This window comes from Kogia breviceps, chromosome 4 (genome assembly GCF_026419965.1).
Source record: "Kogia breviceps isolate mKogBre1 chromosome 4, mKogBre1 haplotype 1, whole genome shotgun sequence".
Taxonomy (NCBI): Eukaryota; Metazoa; Chordata; class Mammalia; order Artiodactyla; family Physeteridae; genus Kogia; species Kogia breviceps.
Window position 1 is genome coordinate 179117859 of NC_081313.1, and position 25948 is coordinate 179143806.

General features: G+C 54.3%; 1 protein-coding gene across 1 annotated transcript; it reads right to left on the reverse strand.

The window, feature by feature from the left end:
* Nucleotides 1-1132: 1132 nt before the first annotated feature.
* Nucleotides 1133-18420, reverse strand: TNFAIP8L1 (TNF alpha induced protein 8 like 1). The gene is made up of 2 exons (XM_059062081.2): nucleotides 18295-18420; nucleotides 1133-3596 (listed from the first exon to the last, which is right to left on the reverse strand). Exon 2 carries the CDS (start codon nucleotides 3589-3591, stop codon nucleotides 3031-3033), a length of 561 nt encoding a protein of 186 aa, XP_058918064.1. The 5' UTR covers nucleotides 3592-3596; nucleotides 18295-18420; the 3' UTR covers nucleotides 1133-3030.
* Nucleotides 18421-25948: the final 7528 nt, after the last annotated feature.

Here is a 25948-nt window from a genome sequence, read left to right on the forward strand (position 1 = left end):
CACCGAGCCCGTGGGGCCGTGCCCAGCAGAGGGTGAGCGCTCCAGGGCAGACCTGCTCTTCCGCATCCTGTGGTTGGCTCTGCTTATTTTTTTTTTTGAGGTTGGATTGCAGCTCGGTGACTTTAAAAAAGAAACAAAAACCCGCAAGCAAACCAAAATAAATAAACGATAGCCCCAAAGGCCTCAGCCACTCAGGGGAGCCTGGGATCTGACCCCCACTGGACTGTCACCCTGACCTCTTGACTGTGAGGAAAGAAACCACGCAGCCGTGAAGCGGGTCCTTGACGATCAGAATCACCACGTTGGGTCGACTGAGGCCTCTCTGTTCCTGTCACTCACCTGGCCGTCCCTCATGCCACCCAGGAGCCCGGTGCCGCTGTGACCCCGCCTGCCCCGGGGCCTCAGCGGTGCTGGTGTAGGAATGGCTCCAGAGAGAGGCGCAAGCACGATGAACAGCTGTTCTCAGAATCACTGAGGGGGACCTTGGGCCCACGGTACTCGGGGCAGGGGCGGGGCACCAGCAGCCTCAGCGGTCAAGCGCACACGATCTGCACCACACCTCGCGAGCAGCTCTGGAGGCACATACGTCCCCGGGGAGGCTCGCTCCACCGAGCACGGCGACCCGCAGTTCTCAGGAGGGCCCAGGAGATGACTGCCCAGGGCCTCCTGCAAAGACCAGGCAGCTGGACACAGGCGGAGACGGTGGTGCACCCTGGGCCCTGAGGTGCGTGAGGGCCAGAGCCTGGCTGAGAGGCATATTGATTCTTCTATGGTCAGCCTGGAGTCACTTACCACTTCCAAGTACTGGGCGCCAGCAGGGGTGCAGAGCGGTAGGTGTAATGTGCTGGGACACAGCAGGGCACCTCTGGACACAGAGAAGCTTCCCCTTTACTCCTTGTGATGTGTGCATGTGCCTTTATGGAGCTTTCTGGTGAGCGAAGCTGCCCAGCCCCAGGACCTTTGGTCATGATGAGGAGCTGGACTGAGCCCTGTTTGGGCTGCAGAAGCCAAGCTCTGCCACCCCTGCTAGTCTGCTAGGCTGTCATCCAACGCAGCGGGAATCAAACCTGCCAACAGGCTGCGGGTGTGTGACGTTTATGTGCAACCTGGATTCAAAAGGCAAAACCCTAGGTGGGTGAGAGCAAACTGTCATGCTTTTATTTACATAGTTTTGTAGCGCTCTTTGTTTTTTTTAAATTAAATCTCAAGTGTATGAAAAGAGTCCAGACAGGTACAAAGCCTTATCACATGGATATACGCCAGCAGAGCAGAGGGCAAAGGATTTCATGTGGGGCTTCTCGGCGTAATCAAAATGCACGATTGTTCATTTGAAGATGTCTTTTGACCCAAGATAAGAGGGAAAGTTTGCCTTGGAAGTGGAGGGCAGAGGTAGGAACAGCTGGCTCCTGAGTGAAAGCCTTTGACTTTTTCAGAGCAGCAGAAACCAAACAGAGAAATGCTGCCCTGAATCTGGGGTCCCAATCTATCAGCCAGCCCCGCATGCCGTGGAGAGGCAAAAGGGAGTGGTGGGGACTGTGGCAAAGCAAAGACAGGCAACCTCTATGCAGCTTCACCACTGGGCAGTGCAGGCGCGTTTTCTAGAGAAACGCCAAGATCAAGATCGGGACGTGCAATTTCCTTGGTTTTAAGTGTTGGCAACTAATTCCAAATGTCTCAAACACCAGATGGGGCTAAGCAAACCCATCTCCTTGCCTAATAAGGCCTGCGGGCCTCCTGTTTGCAGTCTTTGCCCTAAACAGACCAGGTTCTGCAAAAATAGACATCGTTCCCCCGCTCCCCCCTGAGTGCCCAAAATAACCTTCCCGGCCCTGACACGGCCAGACCTGCAGCCGGGTTTCGCAGTCTTTTAAAACCCATGCCCACTTCTGACAAATCGCAAATACGCTCCCACATCCCAACGTGTCCATCCGTGCCCCAAGTTAAGAATCGCCACACCAGCGTCGCCAAAGCCAAGAGTTGTTGAGCTTTGTTTCTGAGGCCTGTCTTATAGAAACAATTGTGTGTTTGTTTTCCAAATATGAAATCATCATTTAAAAACATGCACGCATCTCAGACAGCTTTCCCCTGACTCCCTGCATCGGGGGCGCACTCCGTTCCTCTCCCCCGTGGGAGTCTGGGCCACGATGCCGACCAGAGGGAGGAGGCGTCCCCACTGACACACCTGCACCCACCGCGGCCCTCGCGTGGCTCCCAGGGCCCATTTCCTGGTCTGCGGAACAAAGTACCTCAGCCTGGGAGGCTGAAACAACAGAAGCTTGTTCGCTCTCACCTCTGGAGGCCTGAGATCAAGGGGTCGGCGGGGCTGGTTCCCTCTGAGGGCTGCTCCAGGCTCTCTCCCAGCTTCTGGTGGTGGCTGGCAGTCCTTGGTGTTCCTTGTCGTGCAGACACCTCCCCCCAGTCTCTACCGCCACCTTCATATAGCATTGTCCTCTGAGTCTGTGTCCAAATGTCCCCTTCTCATAAGCACACCACTCAGAATGGATTTGCCACCCCTGCTCCAGTATGAACTCAACTAATTACAACTGCAATCACCCTGTTTCTAAATAAGGTCATATTCAGAGGCCCTGGGGCTTAGGACTTCGAGGAACTTGGGGCCGGGGAACAGCTCACTGTGTAATACTCCCTTTCTCCTGGTTCCCCATGACCCTCTCTGCGGGAATGCAAAAGCCCAGGCAACATGATGAAGTGGGAAGCCGCCAGCTGTCAGAGACACCAAGTGATTTGAGGGGTTCAGACCGGTGGCTCAAGGGTTATTGTGCAAACGGTGCGCCGGAGAAGACTGTGGTCTCCAGGTGCCCGTGTGTGTGTGTGTGTGTGCGTGTGCGTGTGTGTGTGTGTGTGAAGACTGTGGTCTCCAGGTGCGTGTGTGTGTGTGTGTGTGTGTGTGTTGGGGGGGTGGTTTTGGCCAGAGTCAGACCGGGAGAAAAGAGGTTAAAACGCCCCCCGCAAGCCCCGCCCCCAGCGTGACGCCGGAGCGAGGAGGTCGGAGGTCGGAGGTCAGGTCGGAGATCATATGCTCTCCTCATCCAGCAGCCGGGTGAGACCCTCGCAGATCCTGTGCAGGTGGGAGCGGTAGGGCTCAGCCGGGCCGTAGAGCGCGGCGAGGAAGTCGCAGTCAGCCAAGTGGCCGAACACGTAGTTGATGCGGCCGTGGGACTTGGCAGTCAGGTGCGCACCCGCCGCCTGGTGCAGCAGGTCCCGGCACTCGAGCAGGGCGGCGGCCAGGACGCGCCGGTCGAAGGTGAAGTCCACCTGGTGGAAGCTGACAGCGGTCATGGCCAGGCGGCGCGCCTGCTGCCGGAAGCGCTGCAGCCGCGCCAGCTCCTCGCCGCCCAGCTGCCCACTGCGCAGCAGGACGCCCAGCTTCACGGCCACCTTGACCAGGTTCTTGACCACCTTCTGGGCCTCCTTGCGGCTGCGGGTGAACTCCTTGGTGGCGCGGTACAGCTCGTCCAGCACCTCGCTGCTGGTGTCGTCGATGAACGCGGCCGCCACCGCCCTGGATGCCATCTTGCTCAGGAGCTTCTTCTGGGCCTGGAGGGCCAGGCTCTTGGTGCTGAAGGTGTCCATCCGCCCTGCGCGGGGGTGGGGACACAGACCCGCCGTCAGCCCGCACGGCCCGCCTGCCAGGGGCTTGCCTGGGCGGGCCGCTAACGTTGGCGACCACCGTCTTCCCAATCCGGGAAATGGGCGCACGCCACCCGCCTATCTCCAGGGGAGCCTGCGTGCCCATTCCACAGACCTACTGTGTGTGCCGAGTACAGAGCCGACCAGCGAGCCCCTGGGAACACAGCAAGTGCTACTATCCGGGAAGCTGCAAGAGCCCACGTAGCACGGGCACCCCAGCAGATCAAGAGGGCCGAGGCTGACCTCCTGGAGGAACAGGTGAGAAAATGGGGAGGGCATCCCAGGAGGGAAGTTCCCCATGCTCCAAGGCCTAGGGGAGGGAAATTCCAAGTAGCAGGAGCACAGAACAGCAGAAACTTGTGAAAAAAATAGCAAAAGCTATTTTTAGGAAAAGCTCGTTTAAAAAATAGCATCCACACTGAAGAGATGATGACCCAAGGGACCCTAAGGGAATTTGTTTCTAAAAGAAGTCAAAGGAATTAATGTGTAATGGTGAAATCTGGGCAGGGCCTTCTGTTCTGGTTTATTACAGGATACTGAATCTAGTTCCCGGTGCTATACCATAGGACCTTGTTGTGTATCCATTCTGTATATACTCATTTGCATCTGCTAATCCCAAACTCCCAATCCTTCCTTCCCCTACCCACCCTCCCCCTTGGCAAACACAAGTCTGTTCTCTATGTCTGTGAGTCTGTTTCTGTTTGGTAGATAACTTCATTTGTTTCCTATTTTAGATTCCACATATAGGTTTTATCATATGGTATTTGTTTTTCTTTTTGACTTACTCCCCTTAGTATGAGAATCTCTAGGTCCATCCATGTTGCTGCAAATGGCATTATTTCATTCTTTTTCGTGGCTGAGTAATATTCCATTGTGTATGTGTACCACATCTTATTTATCCATTCATCTGTTGATGGACATTTAGGTTGTTTCTGTATCTTGGCTATTGTAAATAGTGCTTCTGTGAACATTGGGGTGCATTTATCTTTTTGAATTAGAGTTTTGTCTGGATATATGCCCAGGAGTGGGATTGCTGGATCATATGGTAACTCTGTTTTTAGTTTTCTGAGGAATCTCCATACTGTTCTCCATAGTGGCTGCAACAATTTACATTCCCACTAATAGTGTAGGAGGGTTCTCTTTTCTCCACACCCTCTCCAGCATTTGTTATTTGTAGACTTTTTAATGATGGCCATTCTGACCAGTGTAAGGAGATACCTCATTGTAGTTTTGACTTGCGTTTCTCTAATAATTAGCAATGATGAGCATCTTTTCATGTTACCTGTTGGCCATCTCTATGTTTTCTTTGGAGAAATGTCTATTTCGTCTTCTGCCCATTTTTTGATTGGGTTCTTTTTTGGTTATTGAGTTGTATGAGCTGTTTGTATATTTTGGAAATTAATGGACAGGGCCTTCTGAATCCCATTACTTGTGGTCCCTGGTACCAGCCCTGCAAACCCACTGTATCCTTGCTCTGAGCTGAGAAGGGGCTCAAGGTGGGTTATCACGGGGTGGGGGTGGGGGGTCCAGCTTATCCTTCCCCTCATCCTGCAGCTCCATGAGACAGGGTCCCAGCCCAGCCCCTGGGCTGTTCAGGGTGCAGGAGCCTAGGTACCAATCCTCCTGGCCTCCTCACCCCTTTGAGTGTACAACAGACATCCCGAGACCTTAGTCAGGCCCTGAATGAGTCAGGGGGGCAGTGACCTGGGTGGGGGGTTCCCCAGGACCATTTGTGGGGTTTCTGGAAACCCGTCACTCTGCTGATTCCTCTGATACAGAAATATTGACTTGCATCAGCTTCTGCCCAGGAAAGGGCCAGGGAGGTGGCCAAGGTGAATGGCAGGCTGGCTCTCTGGAAACAGTGACCAGGCCTCCAACCACAGAAGCCTGGACCTCTCTCTGTCCTTTTGTCCTTCCTGCATGGCAGTCTTCCAGATCCCCCAGGCTCTGGAGGCTCCCCTTCCAAGCACCTCCTTCCCGCAGCGCCAGAATTCTTCCTACATTGCGCATCTGGGCTTAGCCCTTTCCTTGTAAGAACCAGCTGGCAGCCCCTCATGGCTCTCAGGACCAAAGCCCACACCTCATTCTGGCCCCTGCATCTTCCCTGGTGAGCTCCTATAGATCCCCCAACACCTTGGCCCCCAAACCCCTGCCTCTTCTCTGCTGGACTCATATACATCCCCCAAAAGCCCTGGCCCCTAAGCCCCTGCCTCTCGCCCTCGCAGGTTCATCCCTCAGCTCAGCCTTGACACCACCTCCTCTAGGAAGCCACCCCCAAACAGCCAAACTGACAGTGAGACACCTCCTCTGAGCCACAGAGCACCCCAGGCGGCCCCCATCACTGCTCTGCCCCGCTGGCTTTGCTTCTTCCATGGTCTGCCTCACCGCAGGCCACGGGGGAGGTAATAGGCCTGATTCCTTCACCACTGTGTTTCTGGAGGCTCCGGAAACAGCTGCCAAATGAATTACGGAGCCTGAGACCCACCCCCAGCCCTGACCCGCTGCTGCCCCGGGCTCTCGTGGGAATCCACCCCGACCCCGGCCTCAGGCCAGCCAGACCAGGAATGCCACGTGGGTGCCCATTCAGCCACAGGAACCCCGACAAAGCCCATCTGTGTGTCAGCTCAGACCCCGGGAGAAGTCCCAAGCCTCGGCCGCCCTCTCCCTGCCCACAGAGGTCGGGACGGGCCTGGAGATGAATGACCCAGTCTTCCCTGCTCCCACACCAGCCCCAGACCCTGTACACAAGCTGGGGCAGAGCAGGGGTGCGGGTGACTCAGCACCGCGTGGCAGTCCCTGAGCAGCAGCGTGTGCCCATTTCATCACTTCAGCCTAGTGTTGTATTCAGCTGGTTGCCCGGTTGCAGAAGAAATTACACAGGCTCAGAGAGGCTGAGCCATTTCCCCAAGGCCACACAGCAACACAGGGACTGCCTGCCCCCACCACCTCTGCACCCCTACACTCTCTGGCTTCCCCAGCTGACTCCTGCGAGTTGCCCTGAGTCTTGGGGGGCTGTCCCCCATGACAAAGCCAGCCCCGAAATTTAGGGCCTGCTTCTGGCTCTAACCTCTTGGTCAAGCAGCATAACTGCCCCGTGCCTCAGTTTCCCCATCTGTAAAATGGAGGATGGTGGCTGTAAGGAGGGAGAACTAACTCCATCCTAGGGCAGAAGCTTGTGGCCAACCTGAGTGTCCCCCAGGCTATGAGCTTTCCCCGGGCAAGAGGCTGGACACCACTGCCTGGACTTCTGACCTTCAAGCTCTATGCCATTCAGCTCCCTGAATGTAGAGACCTATTTCTCTGTGATGTTGTCTGGAAAAAAAGAGCAGCAGCAAAGAATAACTATGCTTCCAGGATGTCCTCTCACCTGCGTTTCTCTAGAACGTTCTATTCCATTCCCTCTACCTAGACCCCTCCCCCACCCATCACTCATCCCGTAAACTCATTCAAGTCTCAGAGTTACTGTCACCTCCTCCTGGCAGACTTCTGGATGCCCCAGGCTGGGCCAGGTGCCCCCTTGGCTCCCATGGTGCCCGGGGCATCCTCCATCACGGCCCCGAGTACCTTGGTTTCAGTGTCCATCTCCCTGGCCTGACACGTGGGTAGGGCTGCATCTGTTTTTTTTTTGGCTGTGTCGCAGATCATGCGGGATCTTAGTTCCCCAACCAGGGATCAAACCTCTGGCGCCTGCAGTGGAAGCACGGAGTGCTAACCACCGGACTGCCGGGGAATTCCCCTGCATCTTTCTTGTTCACGCCATGTCTCTGGTGGCCAGACCAGGGCCTGGTACCCAGCAGACACCCAGTAAGTGTTTGTTGAATGTATGAGGGAAGGGATGTCTGCAAACATTGGAACCCGGGGTGGGGGGCGGGGAAATCACCAGCTCCCCAGTTTACAGATGGACAAATTGAGACTCAGAGAGGAGAAGGCCTTTCCCTGGATCCCAAGGACTCTGGTGCCCAGGTCTTTCTGCCTATTTGGTTGCTGTGTGACCCCAGGCAGGGTTCTGCCTCTTTCTGGGCCTTGACCTTCCCCTCTGCAAGTCCTGAGGCCGGGCGTGTCGGTTCAGAGGGGAAGCCTGTCCTGTTTGCCAGCTTCAGGAAGAGCCCGGGCCCTCAGCAGCAGTGCCGCCCCACACCCACCCTACCCAGCACAGAGGAAAAGGGGCGGGGGCGGGGGCAGCTGCAGCCTTCCCTCCTGGCCTCCACGGTCCTTGCCCCTACTCCCCTTGGGGCAGTCCCCAGACCTGTGACACCTGGACCAGCCCAGCTGCAATGGGTCAGTGGTTCCCCGCCCCCCCCCCCCCCCCCCCCCCACCACCAGCCGCTGACCCATTGTTCTACCAGAAGCGCCTCTATCCAAGCAGCCAGACAGGGAGATGACTGCTCTCCCAGGGGAGCATGCTGGGGACCAAAATAAACCCCAGCCTTCCTTCCTGCCAGCTGCGTTCATCCAAGTCCAAGGGCAGACAAGCCAGGAGGGGCCCGGCTGCACCACGGCAGCCCTTCTGGGGCAGGCCCTTCCCAGGGACAGCGGAGGGGCTCAGCGGCCAGACGGCCAGTGTCCCTGTCCCCCGCCCACCAAATGCCAGATCACCCCACTATCGCCACAAGCCAGAAAAGCCCAATAAAGCTTCAGGGGCTCGGCTGGAACACTCACTCAGTCGCTCAGTGAGCATTACGGAGCGCCAGTTGTGTCCCAGGCACTGGGGACATAGCAGTGACCCAAAGAGATCCCGTCCCTGCCTTCCAAGGGATCCCAGCCTTCTAGACACCGTGCCACCTCCTTATTACAAAAGAATTTGGGTGCCCCCATTTCCCTGAAATGGAATCCACGGGCAGTGCCGTCTGTCTCCACCCGCTGGTATAAAAATAAAATTAATATGTGGTGATAAAGGTGAGGGGGGTTGTACAGGGAGGAGCTCTGGAATTTTTTTTTTTTTAATTTTTTAATTTTTTTTTTTTTAAGATTTTTGTTGCTGTTGTTGTGGACCATTTTTAAAGTCTTTATTGAATTTGTTACTGTATTGCTTCTGTTTTGGTTTTTTGACCGCAAGGCATGTGGGATCTTAGCTCCCCGACCAGGGATCGAACCCGCACCTCCTCCATTGGAAGGCGAAGTCTTAACCACTGGACCCACCAGGGAAGTCCCTAATTTTTTAATTAAAAAAAATTTCTTTTCAAACCCACGCCCCCTGTCAGTGGAAGCGCAGAGTCTTAAAGAACCACTGGACCACCAGGGAAGTCCCTGGAATGTTTCATGTTCTGTGTCTCCATCTGGGTCTACACAACGTAAAAAGTCATCGAGCTCGATGGTTACAAAGAAATGTGAATACACTAGACCCCAGAAAACTGTAAACTTTCAAAGGGTAAATTTTATGGTATGTGAGTTGTATCTTGATTTTTTAAAAAACTGACATTTCTCCAAGGAAGATATATAAATGGCCGATAAGCAACTGAAAAGATGCTCAACATCACTGGCTACTAGGAAAACAGAAGTCAAAATCATAATGACACATCACCGCACCCGCACTAGGATGGCCGTTTCAAAAAGACAGACAAAAGGGCTGGCAAGGATGGGAGAAACTGGAGGCCCTCATCCACGGCTGGTAGGAATAGGAAATGGTGCAGCCGCCGTGGAAAACAGTTTTTTGGCAGTTCCTCAAACAAACACAGAGTTAGCACATGACCCAGCAGTTATGCTCCGAAGTACCTACCCCAAAGAGATGAAAACATACGTACACATAAAAACACATAAAAATGTATACACACATGGGCATAGCAGCATGATTCGTAATAGCCAAAATGTGGAAACAACCCAAATGCCCACCAACAGGTAAATGGACAAATTGTGGTCCATCCACACACTGGGATGTTATTCAGTCATAAAAATGAGTGAAGCACCGACACTCGCTACAACATGGATGGACCTTGAGAACACAGTGCTCAGAGAGAGAAGCCAGACACAGAAGGACTGCTAATGGGGATGGGATTTCTTTGGGGGGCGGCAGAATGTTCTGGAATGTGAGCACTTTAAAATAGTGAATTTTACAATATGTGAATTCTGTGTCATCAAGCTGAACACTTACTGTACATATATCAAGTGTATATAGTTTATACCTTTGTGCCCCTTACTCTCTCTATATTTTATGCCTCATTTTATTTATTTATTTATTTATTTATTTATTTTTTTGCCGTACGCGGGCCTCTCACTGTTGTGGCCTCTCCCGTTGCGGAGCACAGGCTCCGGACGCGCAGGCTCAGCAGCCACGGCTCACGGGCCCAGCCGCTCCGCGGCATGTGGGATCCTCCCGGACCGGGGCACGAACCCGTGTCCCCTGCATCGGCAGGCGGACTCTCAACCACTGCGCCACCAGGGAAGCCCCATGCCTCATTTTAAAAACGTGAAATAAATTGGGACTTCCTTGACAGTCCACTGGTGAAGACTCCCCACTTCCACTGCAGGGGGTGAGGGTTGGATCCCTGGTCGGGGAACTAAGATCCCGCATGCCGCGCAGCACGGCCAAAATCAAAAAGTTAAATAAATTTTAAAATGTAAAAATCAGGATTTGGCCCAAGCAGTAATACAAACAGAAATAAAAGGATTACAGGGACTTCCCTGATGGTGCAGTGGCTACGAATCCGCCTGCCGATGCAGGGGACACGGGTTCAAGCCCTGGTCCGGGAAGATCCCACATGCCGTGGAGCAACTGAGCCCATGCGCCACAACTACTGAGCCCGTGAGCCACAACTACTGAGCCCGTGAGCCACAACTACTGAAGCCCATAGACCTAGAGCCTGTGCTCCGCAACAAGAGAAGCCCCCACTCGCCGAAACTAGAGAAAGCCCGCACGCAGCGACAAAGATACAATGCAGCCAAAGATAAATAAATAAATTAATTTTTTTTTAAAATGAAAAGTATTACACAAGCGGAGATTTGCAAATCACTTCCACCTGGCCAGGCACATGGTACATGCTCAATACATGTTTGATTAAAAAAGAATTTTCCTGGGACTTCCCCAGTGGTCCAGTGGTTGGGACTCCGCACTCCCAATGCAGGGGGCCCAGGTTCAATCCCTGGCCAGGGAACTAGATCCCACATGCAGCAACGAAGATCCCGTGGGCCTCAACTAAGACCTGGTGCAGCCAAATAAATACACAAAGAAGTATTAAATTTTTTTTTTCCTCCTTAAAAGCTCAGGCCCACTGCACTCAATGTTGGAGTGCATCTGTCAGAGGTTTGCCCCATACGGGGCATCACAGGGAACACGTAGCTACAAATTTCTATCAAAAAAGAGCTCCGGGGCTTCCCTGGTGGCGCAGTGGTTAAGAGTCCGCCTGCCGATGCAGGGGACACGGGTTTGTGCCCCGGTCCGGGAAGATCCCACATGCCACGGAGCGGCTGGGCCCGTGAGCCATGGCCGCTGAGCCTGCGCGTCCGGAGCCTGTGCTCCTCAGCGGGAGAGGCCACAACAGTGAGGGCCTGCGTACCACAAAAAAAAAAAAAAAGCTCCATCTTCCCTTGATTTACCCAGGAGTTGCATTTCAGGAAAATTCACTGAATATTGAAACCCCTAGTCATCGGTTTCTGTTTCTGGCAGGACATTAGGACGTTGTGAGGGCCAGGGGCTGCCCTGAGCGTGGCCAGACGCCTAGTACCTTGGTCCCTGCCCCCCAAATGCTAGCATATCCTGTTATTATCATAAGTGGGAGGGAAAAAAAAAGCCCTCTGAATTTCCAAAATGGCCCCCTAAGAGGTGTTGCCCCTGCTGGAAGGGGAAGGCACCAGGAAGCAGTGAACGTGGAGATAAACAGGATAATTTCAGGGACAGATAAGGCCCGGGGGTGGGGGGCAGTGACAGCCAGGCATGGCAGGTGACCTAGGCTGGGTGGTCAGGAGGGCCCCTCCGAGGTGGAGCCCCTGGAGCTGGGACTGGAAGGGCAGGGTCTGGGGGAGGGTGAGCCAGGCAGAGGGAATGGCTGGTGCAAAGGCCCTGGGGCAGGAGAGTGCCAGGGAGGAAACCGGAGGCTAGTCCACAGCCCCCGAGGAGGCCACTGTCGGGGCCCTCCCACAGCTCTGAGGTCTCCCCTCCATGACCTCAGACAAGCCCCAGCCCCTGAAGGCACTTTCCCATCTGTGAAATGGGTGTCTAGTCACTGAGTCCCCGGCTCTGCTGATTGCTGCCCTGCACCCCACATTCTTCCCAGAACCTCAGCCCTCTGTCCACGCTCAGACTTTCACCCTCTGCCAACCCCACTTTGTCTTTTTGACTCTGACCTTTGCTCCCGTCCCCATTTTGGACACTCCAGCTCCCAAACTGGCCACAGACGGTGGAGCCTCGGGTTGCTTTAGACTTGACAGCATCCTTTCCCCGCACAGGCAAAGGTGGGCTTGGAGGGAGGGTGGGGTGGAAGAAGGACTGAATGTGAGCCTCCCCCAAGGGGAAGGGCACACAGCAGTGGATGGCACTGGCCCCGGTGGACCTCGTTCCTCCCAGTCCCTTCTGTCCCCAAACTCTGGAGCAGGGCCAACCTTCCCGCTCCCCACATCAATGACCTCCCCCCCTTCATCTCCCCTCTTGCTGTCACTGCAACACGCTAGGCACGGTCCAGTCTCAGGGCCTCTGCCAGGCCCTGCCAGCTGGGAGGCCCGGGTGGGGAGACTCCTCCCATGGCCCCCCATCCAACCCAGGTCACAGGTGCGCTGGGGTGGCCCCTCAACCCACACGTTCCCAGTGTTGGCTGCTAGGTGTGGGGGGGATGGGGATTCCACAGGGCAGAAGATCCTGTTTCCCAGGGTCCCCAGTGCCCCCCCGGGTACACCGTGAATGCTGCGTCCCACCCCATTCACTAAGCGCTGGAAAATTCTTAGCCACCAGCTTTCCAGGAAAAATAGATGTAGGCATGTAGGTACATACCTGTGTTTACCATAAATGTTCCTGACATAAAGGATGTGCCCCATGCAACTTACAGACAGAAGAAAGGGTTTTGCACGGGTGAATTTCACACCCAACCGAGGCTCAGTATGTGTTCTTGGTGAGTTTTGTCAAACTGGTGCCAGTAGCCAATCTATAGTTGCTACGGAGAAAGGAGAGCAGTCTGACACGGATGTCGCTGGATGGTCTCTTCCATACGAACAAGGAGAATTCGGATTTCACTCACTCACTTGTCAGCCAAGTGAGCGACTTCTTTGCCGAATCCGATGGCAGCTTTCGAATAGTGACAGAATATTCCCTCAGTGCTTTTGCGCTATTCGCAAGGAAGCAGCTAGAGACAGGCCACCCTTTAAAATTTAATTTTCATTATTGACGTGTCCTGAAGTTAGACCAGGGGTGGCAAATTCTGGCCTGCTGCCTGTTTTTGTAAATAAGTAAATAATATCTTATTGGCACATGCCACGCCCATTCATGTCCTACTGGAACACAGCCTGGAAGAGAGGCAACAGAGGCAGAACAGCTGGCAGAGCCAAAAAAATTTACTATCTGACCCTTTATAGAAGAAGCTTGGGTACTTCCCTGGTGGCGCAGTGGTTGAGAATCCACCTGCCAATGCGGGGGACACAGGTTCGAGCCCTGGTCCGGGAAGAACCCACATGCCACGGAGCAACTAAGCCTGTGCGCCACAACTACAGAGCCTGTGCCCGAGAGCCCACGAGCCACAACTACTGATGCCTGCGTGCCACAACTACGGAAGCCCGCGAGCCTAGAGCCCGTGCTCCACAACAAGAGAAGCCACCGCGATGAGAAGCCCGCGCACCGCAACGAAGAGTAGCCCTCACTCGCCACAACTAGAGAAAGCCCACGTGCAGCAACGAAGACCCAACCCAGCCAAAAATAAATAAATAAATAAATTTTAAAAACAGGTTGGCCAACCTCCGGATTAGATGATGATAGAACAATATATCAAACCCTGATCTGTAGCATTTGTCAATTTCCATGGTATAAATTCTCTCACCACGGCCAATTTCAAGCTTCCAACTTGAACATGGAGTTGGGCAGAACTGCTCACCATCTCCGCCAAACAGATACACTAGACGAAAATAACCTCAAGAGCATAGATCCTTGCAAAGTGCAGTAAAATAATTAGAAATTAGGATTTTTGACCTTTGCTTTTTTATAAGTTGGGCAGAAGTATATGTCACATACCATAAAATTCACCCTTTAAAGTGTACAGTTCAGTGTATATATTATATATTCACAGAGCTGGGTAACCATCACAACTATTTAATTCCGGAACATTCTCACCACTCCAAAAAGAAACCCCCTCCCCATTAGCGATCACTCCCCATCCCCCTCCCCCAGCCCTTTGGCAGCCACTAATTTACTTTCTGCCTCTATGGATTTGCCTATTTTGCTTATAAAAAGAATCACCCACTATGTGGTCTTATGTGTCTGGCTTCTCTCACTAAATGTCATGTTTTCAAGGCTCAGGGCTTAACTCCTTTTTTTTTTTTTAAAGCGGTTTTCTTTTTTAATTAATTGATTTTATTTTTGGCTGCGTTGGGTCTTCGTTGCTGCGCGCAGGCTTTCCCTAGTTACGGCAAGCGGGAGCTACTCTTCGTTGCGGTGCGCGGGCCTCTCATTGCAGTGGCTTCTCTTTGTTGTGGAGCGCGGGCTCTAGGCGTGCGGGCCTCAGTAGTTGTGGCTCACGGGGCTTGGTTGCCTCGCGGCATGTGGGATCTTCCCCGACCAGGGCTTGAACCCGTGTCCCCTGGATCGGCAGGCGTATTTTTAACCACTGCACCACCAGGGAAGTCCCAGGGCTTCACTCCTTTATATGGCTGAATAATATTCCATATCTTTGGGGGGGAGTTTCTTTTTCTTTTTTTTGGCCCTGCCAAGCGGCTTGTGGGACCTTAGTTCCCAGACCAGGGACTGAACCTGCACCCTCGGCAGTGAAAGCGCCGAGTCCTAACCACTGGACTGCCAGGGAGTTCCCATCCATACCTTTGTTTTAATTATTATGTATTTAACTGGAAGTTCATGTATGTCTTTTTTAAAAATTTTATTTTTCCAGTTTTATTGATGGTCTGTCCTTTTTAATAATGGTGATGTTAACAACGGGGTCGCGAAATTCCTGACAATACAGCAAGTGGCTCTCGTGAGCGGAGTGGAGAGGGCGGATGCTGGCTTCAGTATGCCACTGGTCCACGGAGCAGCCCGCCCTCCACATGAATTCTTTATGTCACAACAAAGGGTGTCAATAATTGATGGACCCCCTCGGCGGGGCCTCCTCCCTCAGCCCCTGCTGCAGCAGCCCAGGGTGGCCTCAGGGGCTCCAAGTCTCCGCCCACCTGGCAAATGCCCCCACGGTCCTGGTTCCCACACTATTACCCTCTGCCAGCATGAGGGCACCCACTGCTTCCAGCCCTTTATCAACCATCACTCAGACCTCACAGTCGGTGCCCATTTTGATATGGCAAAAGGGGAGACCTGCTTTTCTGAGGTGGGGGGGGCAGATACCAGTGGTTTTCAAACCGGGTTCCCCAGAGCCCTCGGGGGCCACCCCAAGGATGGGAGGGGTCTGGCTGCCAGGCTGCGGTGGGAGTTGGGACACTTTGGACTGTGGTCAGATCTCCACTGAAGAAAGAGCTGGGATGGGGTGGCGGGGGGACACCAGTGGGCAAAAATGAATGTTGGGAGACCATATCCCACCCGTCTACAGAGAAAGACAGGACAGGCTGAGGCTCAAGCTGAGTAAAAATTTTTTTTTTTTTTTGGCCGCGCTGCGTGCCTTGTAGGATCTTAGTTCCCCAACCAGGGATCAAACCCAGGCCCACAGCAGTGAAAGCATGGAATTCTAACCACTGGACCGCCAGGGAATTCCCAAGTAAAAGATTTTTAACGGCAAGTGGAGGAGGCTGGAGGGTCACCTGGCAGGAATGTGGATGCAGCCCCTACATAAGTCCGGGCTCCACCCACTTCTCACCGCCCCCACAGCCTCCATCTTGGTCTCCGGGCTCCTGCCCTCGCACCCTACAGTCTTTCCTCTCCGTAGCAGCCGCCAGAGGGCGCCAGTGAGCACCCAAGTCAGGTCCTCCCCCTCTTCTGCCCACAGCCCTTCAGGGAGCCCTCCTCCCTCGGGGTAAAAGCCCAGGTCCTCCCCGCGGCCCACAAGGTCCTGCATGACCTTCCCTGTCTCCTCCCTGCCCTCCCCTCCTCCCTCTCTCCCCCTCGCTCACTCTGCTCCATCCACACGGGTCTCCTCACTGTTCCTCCAACACGCCACGCATGGTGCTGCCCCAGGGCCTTTGCACGAGCTGTGCCCTCTGCTTGGATTGCTCTTCCCCCCAGGTCTCCACATGGCCATTTCTTTCTTGCCATTGAACTTCAGCTCAAATGTCACCTCCTCAGGAGGCCCTCCCAGATCCCCCATCTAAACTAATTTCCCCATCAATCTGTCTGTCCACTCCTTCATGCAATTACACCTAACCCTAATGACTTTTCTGGATGAATGTCCATCTCTCCCAACCCCAGTCTGTGAACTGAGTGGGGGGTGGGGGACACCAGATGGGCCTTGGTCATTGCCAGGTCCTTGGCGCCCTGCACCAGGCTTGGCTTACAGTACGGGCTCAGAACCAGTTGTTGAATGAATAGATGACCTCCCAGCACCAGAGGGGCACAGAGTCAGATATCTCATCCAAGGGTCCCATTGTCCAGCCAGGGAAACTGAGGCCCCAAGAAAAACAGATATCCCAAGGTCACACAGCAGCACAGCAAGAACCCTTCTGGAAGGGGCTCTCCCCCAGTGGACACTCCCCAACCTCCACTGCCCCACTGGACAGAAGGGAAAAGTGAGGCCTGGAAGTTGGGGCCTTAGAAGATCCCAAGGACTCTTGGGCCAGGGGTGCCTCTGTGAATCCCTCAGGTGGTGGGATTCCAGGGGAAGTTGTCTCATGGAGGGGTGTATGTGGGGGATTCTGGGGTAAAAGCCCAAGTTCTCCGTAACTGGGCCAAGTCCTGCCTGTCTCTAGGTCCCCATCTGAGTCTGTAACACCTGGGACTGAACCTGCACAAGCATGTGTCGTTTCTTCAGCATCTGCCTCTGGGGCTGTTTCCATGACAACAGATGGATTTTTGTCCTAGGCACCCTCTGGTGGCCCCATTTGACAGACAGGGACACTGAGGCCCCCTGAACTCATCACATCAGATCACCAAGCAACCAAAAGGACCCTCCCCTACCCAGGCCTCAGATGAGGAAACTGAGCTCAGGGGGCACCTGACCTGCCCAAGGCCACACAGCAGAAGGGGTTACTACAGAGCCTTCAATCTGCAGCTGCCTGACTGATTACTTCACTTAGGGACCCCTGCCCCCCATCAGAGTGGGGTGTGAGTCCCTGACTCGCCCCCCTCCAAGAGGTCTGGGCACTCACCCACCACCTGCGTCCCAGGCCACCAAGCCTGCCAAGTGGGAGAAGCTCAGCCCAGGTGTTCACGTGGCTGGGGCGACAGTTCTTTGTTCCGGTTTCCATAGGTACAGCGTCCCTGGGCCGGCTCCTCCTCCGCCCCTCCCAGCAGCCCAGCCGCCCAGCCGCCCAGCCCTGGCCTGGCAGTCCCTTGGCCCAGCCCATCTAGGCAACTTGTTATGTTTTAAAGTTGGCGCCTGTGCACCTGTCATGGAGGTACAGGGAACAGCCTGTGCAAAGGCCCTGAGGCAGGATGGTGCCTGGCGCGTTGGTGCAATGTGGAGGCTGTGTGGCTGGAGCAGAGTGAGTAAGGGGGAGAGAGGGAGGAGATGGAAGCCAGGTAGAGACTTGCAGTGCCCACATTCCTGCATTTAATTCTGGAAGCTGCCCTCACCCCCAGGGAGTTATGTCCCTCAGACAAGAAACTGAGGCTTGGAGAATTGACTCACTCGTTCAAGGTACCAGTGATAAGTGGCAGAGCAGGAACCCAGGTTTGTCTGATTCCAAGGTCTGAGCTTGGGCTGAACCAACCCAACCACTGGGCTGAACTGCCCTCACCCTGCTATGGCACCCCCCAACCCAGGGCGTCCACCTCCCCCAGCTGGGATCAGACCTGCTCAGGAAGTAGCCTCAGAGGCCTGTTTACAGCTGGGGCTGCTCCTCCTCCAGAAAAGCCCCCCAGGAGAAAGGAGGTAGTGATGCATGCAGATCTGGGTCAGGTCAACTGCCAGTTACCTCAGCGACAAAGGTCCCAATTCACAGCTGGCAAAACTGAGGCCAAGGCTTCAGGCCACTGGGGAGCTCCCAGGTGGCCGGTCTGGGTGGGCCTGGCTCTGACTGTCTCGGCTGCCTGGACCAGCTCACTCATTCCCACCTCCACGCCTCTGGCCTGGCTGCCCACCACCTGGAATGCCCTCCTAGCTCTGGAATCTGGCCCTGGCACCTGGTGCCCTGCACTGTGAAAGGGGGCAGAGTCCATCAGAGTCCTCTTGTTGGGAGGAGGGGGGTGCTGGTCCCAGAGCACCACCCCAAGCCAGGGTGGGCAGTTCAGACCCAGGATGCCTCCCCATAACCCACACATCAAGAGAGTGACAGGAAGACAGAGTGAAAGGGAGAAACGGAGAGGGAGAGGGAAACAGACAGAAGGGGAGTCAGGGACATAGGGGGCGAGAGAAACAGAGAGGCCAGGTGGCCCCCGAGATTGAGCCGAGATTGGGGGGCGCCCCGGCACCGCTCGCTCACCTGCTCTCTGGGACTCCGTCGTCGGTCCGACGGTCAGGGCTCTGTCCGGCCGCCTCCGAGGGGGCTTTGCTGTGGCCGCAAGACTCGTGCCTGAGGACTGGGACCCGGCGGGGCGGGGCAGGAAGCTCGACCCCGCCCTCAAACTGCCCCGCCCCTCTGAGCGGCCCCGCCCCCGCCCGCGCGCAAAGGACCTTCAGGGACCCGTTGAGGGGGAGGGGAGGGGAGGGCGAAGACGTAGGCTCAGCCAATGGCAGCGCGGGCTGTGTACGAAGAGTCCAATGGGAGCAGGCCGCCGCGTGGAGGGGGTGGGACCTGGGGCGGGGCCAGGCAGCTCTGGGAGATTCCTCCGGAATCGCGAAAGGGGCCGGATGCGAGGGGAGAGGCCAACTCCGGGCCCCGTCCAAGAAATGAGAGGAAGGAGACTTAAGAGTCAAAAACAGAGAGAGATGGTGGTCGGGGAGAGAAAGAGCCAAAAAGAGAAACAGAACAACCGCGTGGCTCTGGGAAGGCCTCTTTCTACCCCTGGGACTCCGTTTAAAGTACGGCCCCGGGGAACACTTTACAGCAGAAGGACCTGGGAGCCCCTTAAACATGTAGATTGCTATACCTCCCAGACGGGCTGAATCTGACCCAAGGTTGAAGATAAATCTTTCTGGGTTGCGGGTGAGGTTTGTGGCAGTTGCTACGTGGACGGACCCTGGAGACCCCACCAGGGGACTTCTCAGATCCAGCCTCGGTGTCCGTGGGAATAAACCAGCGATACGCAAGGGCCTCCAGCCCGCCAGCGGGTGGGGGAGTGGGGACAGCTGGGGCCCCCGGAGGATGCAGCTGTGAGTCCTGGGAACCGGGCCCAGTAGCAGCTCCCAGCTCCCCTGCTGCCCCATTTCCTCCCTGCATCCCCAACCCTGGGTCCCAGTTGCGGCTATAGGACCAGGAGGGCCACAGCAATCTGGACAACCAATGTATGTGAAGTCCTGCCCTGCACGTGGGGGATACACAACCCTGGCACAGACCTCATGAGGCAAAAATAAATGAAATGTCTCTTTATCTCATCCGCCCCTTTTTCTTTTTGGACAGGGTGCTGAGGCCCAGAGAGTGGAAGTGACTTGCCTGAGGACATGCAGGCACAAGTGGCAGGGCCAGGATTCAAACCCAGGAATGTTTGTCCTACCTCCTCCCATCCACAGCCAGGTACTATCCTCTCCTGAGTTCAGGGTTTCTCATCCTGAGCACTATGTATTGGCATTTGGGGTCGATAATTCCTATGCACTATGACATGGGAATAATAAAACCTACGGGTCCACAAATAAGCATGGATAAGGGGAGTTCCCTGGTGGTCCAGTGGTTAGAACTCCACACTTTCACTGCTGAGGGCACAGGTTCAATCCCTGGTTGGGGAACTAAGATCCCACAAGCCAAAAAAAGTAAAAATAAAAATGAGAAAAATAAAAGAACGAATAAGAAGTGTCCAGGAGGATGTGAAGAAATTAGAACCTTTGTACTTTGTTGGTGGGAATGCAAAATGCTGCCGCTTCTGTGGAAATAGCTTGGTTGTTCCTCAGAAAAACTAAACATAGAATTACCATATGATCCAGCAATTCCACTCCTAGATGTATACCCAAAAGGGTTGAAAGCAGGGACTCAGACAGGTATTTGTACAACAATGTCGATAGCAGCATGATTCACAATAGCCAAAAGATGGAAACAATCCAAATGTCCATCAACAGAGGAATGGGTAAACAAAATGTGATCCATCCATACCGTGGAATATAATTCAGCCATAAAAAGGAAGGAAGTTATTCATGCTATAACATGGATGAACCTTGAAAATATAGGTTTAAGATGCCAATCATAAGATGATAAATATTGTATGGTCTGCTTATATGAGGGACTTCGAATGAGCGAATCCACAGTACGATAGAGGTGACCAGAGGCTGGGGGATGGGGGGACAGGAATGGGGAGTTAGTGTTTAATGGGGACAGAGTTTGTGTTGGGGTTGATAGAAAAGTTCTGGAGGTGGATGGTGGTGATGGTTGCACAACATTGTAAATGCACTTAATGCCGCTGATCTGTACACTTAAAAATGGTTACAATGGTAAATTTTATTATATATTTACCATAATTTTGGAAAATGAATAATGTAACATACCAAACCACTGAATTGTATGCTTTAAGTGGGTGAATTGTATGGTATATAAATTATGTCTTGATGAAGCTGTTTTTCTTTTTTTTTGAACTTTTTAAAAAATAAGTTTATTTATGTATTTTGGGCTGCGTTGGGTCTTTGTTGCTGCCCTCGGGCTTTCTCTACTTGCAGCGAGCGGGGGCTACTCTTTGTTGCTGTGCGCGGGCTTCTCATTGCGGTGGCTTCTCTTTTTCCACAGGCTCTAGGCTGTGGGCTTCAGTAGTTGTGGCTCGCGGGCTCTAGAGGGCAGGCTCAGTAGTTGCGGCGCACAGGCTTAGTTGCTCCGCGGCATGTGGGATCTTCCCAGACCAGGGCTTAAACCCGTGTCCCCTGCCCTGGCAGGCGGATTCTTAACCACTGCGCCACCAGGGAAGCCCTTCTTTTATTTTTTAACTAATATTTATTCATTTATTTGGCTGCATCGGGTCTTAGTTGCGGCATGCAGGATCTTTCGCTGTGGCTTGCTGGCTTCTCTCTAGTTGTGGCGCGTGGGGTCTAGAGCGCACGGGCTCAGTAGTTGTGACGAGTGGGCTTAGTTGCCTCGCGGCATGTGGGATCTTAGTTCCCCGATCAGGGATCAAGTCCGAGTCCCCTGCATTGGAAGGCGGATTCTTAACCACTGGACCACCAGGGAAGTTACAAAGCTGTTTTTCTTTTAAAGTGCCTAGCAGTACATCTGGTAATAATAATAATACTGTAGTTAAGATTTACTGATCGCCTACTACGTGCCAGTGACTGTTAGCACTTTACGTACATTAACTCACCAGATTCTCGCAGCAACACTGTGATGGGGTACAAGCGTCCCATTTCACAGATGACGAAAGTGAGGCTCAGAGGAAGCAAGTGACCTGTCTGAGGCCACTCATCCAGGTCGTGGAAGAGATGGGATTAGAACCTGTAACATTCTGAGTCGGGAGCAATGTGTACAGCTCCTCTAGGTGGTCGGACATCCTTGGGGGTCTCCCTAGGGAGCAGGGGTCTGAAAAACAGACCGGGGGCTCTATCCAGGGTCGGAGGCTCAACTTGGAATTGGGTGCTTAGCCTGAGACCAGGGGCTCGGAGTCTGGAGCTTAGCTCAGACCTGGGGCTGAGGGCAGCGTCGGGAGCTCTATCAGGGGTCAGTTTCGGCGGCGAGCGGGGAGCTGGGTGGGTGCTGTATTCGGAGTGGGGTGCTCCATCCAAGGTCCCGGGGTTCGTAGCTGCGTCGATTCCTGCCGTGGCCGGCAGGGGGCGTGCTCTGCCCACAGCCGGGGCCCGCGGCGCCCTAGCTTTCCCGGGAATGGGTCGCCCGGGTGGACGGGAGATGCAGTGCGGGACAGGGCCCCCAAGTCCAAGTCACCCCAGGCCCTAGGCCCATCCAGTGTCACCTGCACCCCGAGATCAGACCGTGCACCGGCGGGGCTGTGTGACTCGGAGCAAGCGACCCCCTTCTCTGCGCGTCTTCCTCGCGCCTGCGCAATGGGACCACAGTGGTGGAGGCGGCGGGGGAGATGGTAGGAAAGCCTGTTCTCCAGGAACCTCCGGGAGCCCCTTCTCCCCCGCCTGGCGGCTTCCCCGCAGCCAGAGCTCTTTGGGGACCGATGGTGGCGGTGGCCAGAGCACCACCCTCCCACGGCCCAGGCCCAGGCGTAACTCCCACGTGCCGCGATCCGTCTGTCCCCAGCCCATCTGTCTATCCCCGCAAGACACTTCCCAAGGCCACTTAAGAAAGGGAGTGGGTGTTCGGGCCCAGACGGGGGACGGGAGAAGGGGGCGAACCTTGCTTGAGCCTCTACCGCGGGCCAGGCCACGAGGTCCCGTGAAACTTTTCCAAAGGCACTGAGCGTGAGGGGCTGTCTTCATCGCGGGGTCACGGGCTCAGCCTGGAGTGGGGACCCAGGGCCCGGGCGACCCCCCTCTCCCCCATCATCAGGGAGGCAGAAGGAAAGTGGGGCCGGAAGGTCCTAAGAACAATTTCAGTCCTGTGCCTCCGTCGCCCCCATCCCCCCCATCTCCCTCCCGGTGGCAGCGAAGGAGCGGAGAAGCAAGTCGGCCCCAGCGGGAGGATGTATTTACAAGCGCCAGCCGCGCAGACGCCAGCCGGCCGCCTGCGTGTGGGAGGCGGGAGTCTGCAGGGATAAACGGCCAGGTGTGGGCCTGTGTGCGCGCGCGGGTGTTTGTGCGGGCTTGTGTGGCTGGGGAGGGGATGGCTGGATCCGCTGCCGCTTCTGAGGGTAGTGTGTGCACACACACACACACACACACACACAGATACACACACACAGATACACACACACAGAGACACACACACACACACACACACGCATTCCCAGCAGGAGGAAACTTCACTTCTTGGCGTCTCAGTTGCTTCACCTGGAAGATGGGTGCAGGCAGTCACAGCACCAGATTCAGAGATCTGTGAAGACTGCAGGGGCACAGTGCTGATGCTCAGCGGAGGCCTGGCACATAAGTCATGCAGTGATCACCTCCAGCTGTGGGAGCCCAGACTAGGCCCCTGACCCCACCTAGGAGCCCAGGGTGAGATGACAGCTGAGCTGAGACTTAAAGAAAGAGCAGGAGTCGGCCATGGGAAGAAGCAGGAAGGGAGGGTCCCTTTTATTCCTGGCTTACTGACTGACCTTGGGCAAATCATAGGTCCACTCTGAGCCTCTGTTTCCTCATCTGTTGATCAGACTCATGACACCCACCTTGCAGGGCAGTTGCAAAGACTGACTGAGAGGATACAGGAAGTGCTTAACCCAGGACGAGGATGCATGATTATTATTTGTGGGGGTTGTGTTTCCTGCCCCCGGGAGCTCCCAGGCTATGGAGGAATAAGGACATTAGAAAGCGTTGAAGTGCTGATGAAGGAAAGGCACCCCAGGTGTGAGCGAGGGTGCAGAGGTTGCGAAGTTCTGGGGGCCGACAGGGGACAGTGTGTGCCCCGATCAGACCACAGGGACCCTCAGGACATCAAACGTTGTATATGAAAATCCAGAATTTATCCTGAGGGCAATGGGGAGCGTCAGAGGGTGTTAGAGCCTGGACGAGATTAGAGAATGTACTGGAATATCTCTCTAGTGGCCAGTGTGGGGTGGACAGCAGGGAGCAAGGCTGAAGTTGGGAGGCCAGGGAGGAGGAGGCTGTGGGGAAGGAGAGGAGGTGCCCTGCCATGCCCTGCCCCAGTTGCACCCCCAAGGGGCAGAGGAGAAGCTGTTGGAGATCTTGAGGAGGGTAGACCAGGCAGAGCCAGAGTTCAGAGGACCTGGCTGAGCTGTCTTTCCTGGGGGAGATAGTGGGGGTGAGAGCTGTTGGGGGGTGGTCATTGGCAAGATTCGGAATCCAGATGCTTGGGGACGTGGCTGGAGTTGAGGACAAGGTAAAGGCAAAGGGAGAGTCAAGGGCAGAGTGTTGTGCTGAGCCTGTTTCCTCTGTGACATCCCCACCCCCTCCTGGCCCCAGGCTCCAGGGATCCCAGATCCCACAGCCTCCAGTCTCTCCTGGGGGATGCATCTCTTCTGGATCCCCTCTGGGGCTTTGTCAACCCCACATCCAAACAAGCTGCCTTCGGGGACTTCCCTGGTTGGGACTCTGTGCTTCCAGTGCAGGGATGCAATGGACGCAGGTTCCATCCCTGGTCGGGGAACTAAGATACTGCATGCCTGCGGCGCGGCCAAAAAAAAAAAAAAGAAGAGGCTGCCTTCCTTTCCCCAGGGCCCAGAGAGACGGGCCCTGCTCAGTGAGAGGCTAAGAAACTCCCAAGGTCCCCCGCGCTTGCTCAGATCATCACCTGCTCCAAAACCTGCAGCGGCTCTAACAGGCTCTGCCAGACCTTATCCTGGAGCTCCCTGCACATCACCTCCCCCTCCCCCCCCCCACCTGCCACCCCCATCACCCTCCCTCCTGACAGAACTCACCTAGTTTCTCGAGGACACACTGCCACACCAGTGCTCGTGCCATTCCCTCCACCCTCGGAACCCACCTAGCACCCCTCTACTCAGTCAGTGAGACAGCTCTACAAGGGAGTAGGTCTAGCTCCTTTATCACACAGACCTGGCTGTTTCCGGCTCAGACCCAAGTAACTATCGGTGTATCAGCCTCAGTTGCCTTTTTTTTTTTTTTTTTTTTTTTTTTGACCTCAGCATGCGGCATGTGGGATCTTAGTTCCCCCACCAGGGATCGAACCCGTGCTCCCTGCAGTGGAAGCGTGGAGCCCTAACCACTGGACCACCAGGGAAGTCCCCAGCCTCAGTTTCTTTTATCTGCCGCCTTCACGGAGCTAACTTCCAGAGAGGCGTGAAACAGGAATGATGCAAATAATTTAAAAATTACAATCATGCAGTTCTAAAAGGCAGTGGACACTCAGTGCGATGTGGGATCCTGGATTGTACCGTGGAACAGAAAAAAGGCGCATTCGTGGAAAAACGGGAGACATCCAAAGGAAGTCTGGAGTGTCCCATCATCTTTTTTTTTTTTTTTTAAATAAATTTATTTTATTTATTTATTTATTTTTGGCTGCATTGGGTCCACTTGCGGCGAGCGAGGGCTACTCTTTCTTGCGGTGCGCGGGCTCCTCATTGTGGTGACTTCTCTTGTTGCAGAGCCCGGGCTCTAGGCGCAGGGGCTTCAGTAGTTGTGGCATTCGGGCTCACTAGTTATGGGATCTTCCGGGACCAGGGCTCGAACCCGTGTTCCCTGCATTGGCAGGCAGATTCTTAACCACTGCGCCACCAGGGAAGTCCTGTGTCTGATCATCTGAACGTGCCCATGCTGGTTTGTTCATTTGGACAGATGTGCTGAGGTTATGTAAGGTTTTTTGTGGGTTTTTTTAACAGATTTTTATTGGAGTATAATTGCTTCACAGTGCTGTGCTAGCTTCTGTTGTACAACAAAGTGAATCAGCTATACATATACATATATCCCCATATCTCTTCCCTCTTGCGTCTCCCTCCCTCCCACCTTCTAGGTGGTCACAAAGCACAGAGCTGATCTCCCTGTGCTCTACAGCTGCTTCCCACTAGCTAACTATTTACATTCAGTAGTGTATATATGTCGATGCTACTCTCACTTTGCCCCAGCTTCCCCCTCCCACCCTGTGTCCCGAAGTCTACTCTCTATGTCTATGTCTTTATTCCTGCCCTGCAACTAGGTTCATCAGTACCATTTTTTTTCATTTTTAGATTCCATATATATGCGTTAGCATACGGTATTTGTTTTTCCCTTTCTGACTTACTTCACTCTGTATGACAGACTCTAGGTCCATCCACCTCACTACAAATAACTCAATTTCATTTCTTTTTATGGCTGAGTAATATTCCATTGTGTATATGTGCCACATCTTCTTTATCCATTCATCTGTCGATTGACATTTAGCTTGCTTCCATGTCCTGGCTATTGTAAATAGTGCTACAATGAACATTGTGGTACATGTCTCTTTTTGTATTACGGTTTTCTCAGGATATATGCCCAGTAGTGGCATTGCTGGGTCA

Excerpts from the sequence above, each read along its gene's own strand:
- TNFAIP8L1 (XM_059062081.2), bottom strand. The coding sequence starts at position 3,591 with ATGGACACCTTCAGCACCAAGAGCCTGGCCCTCCAGGCCCAGAAGAAG.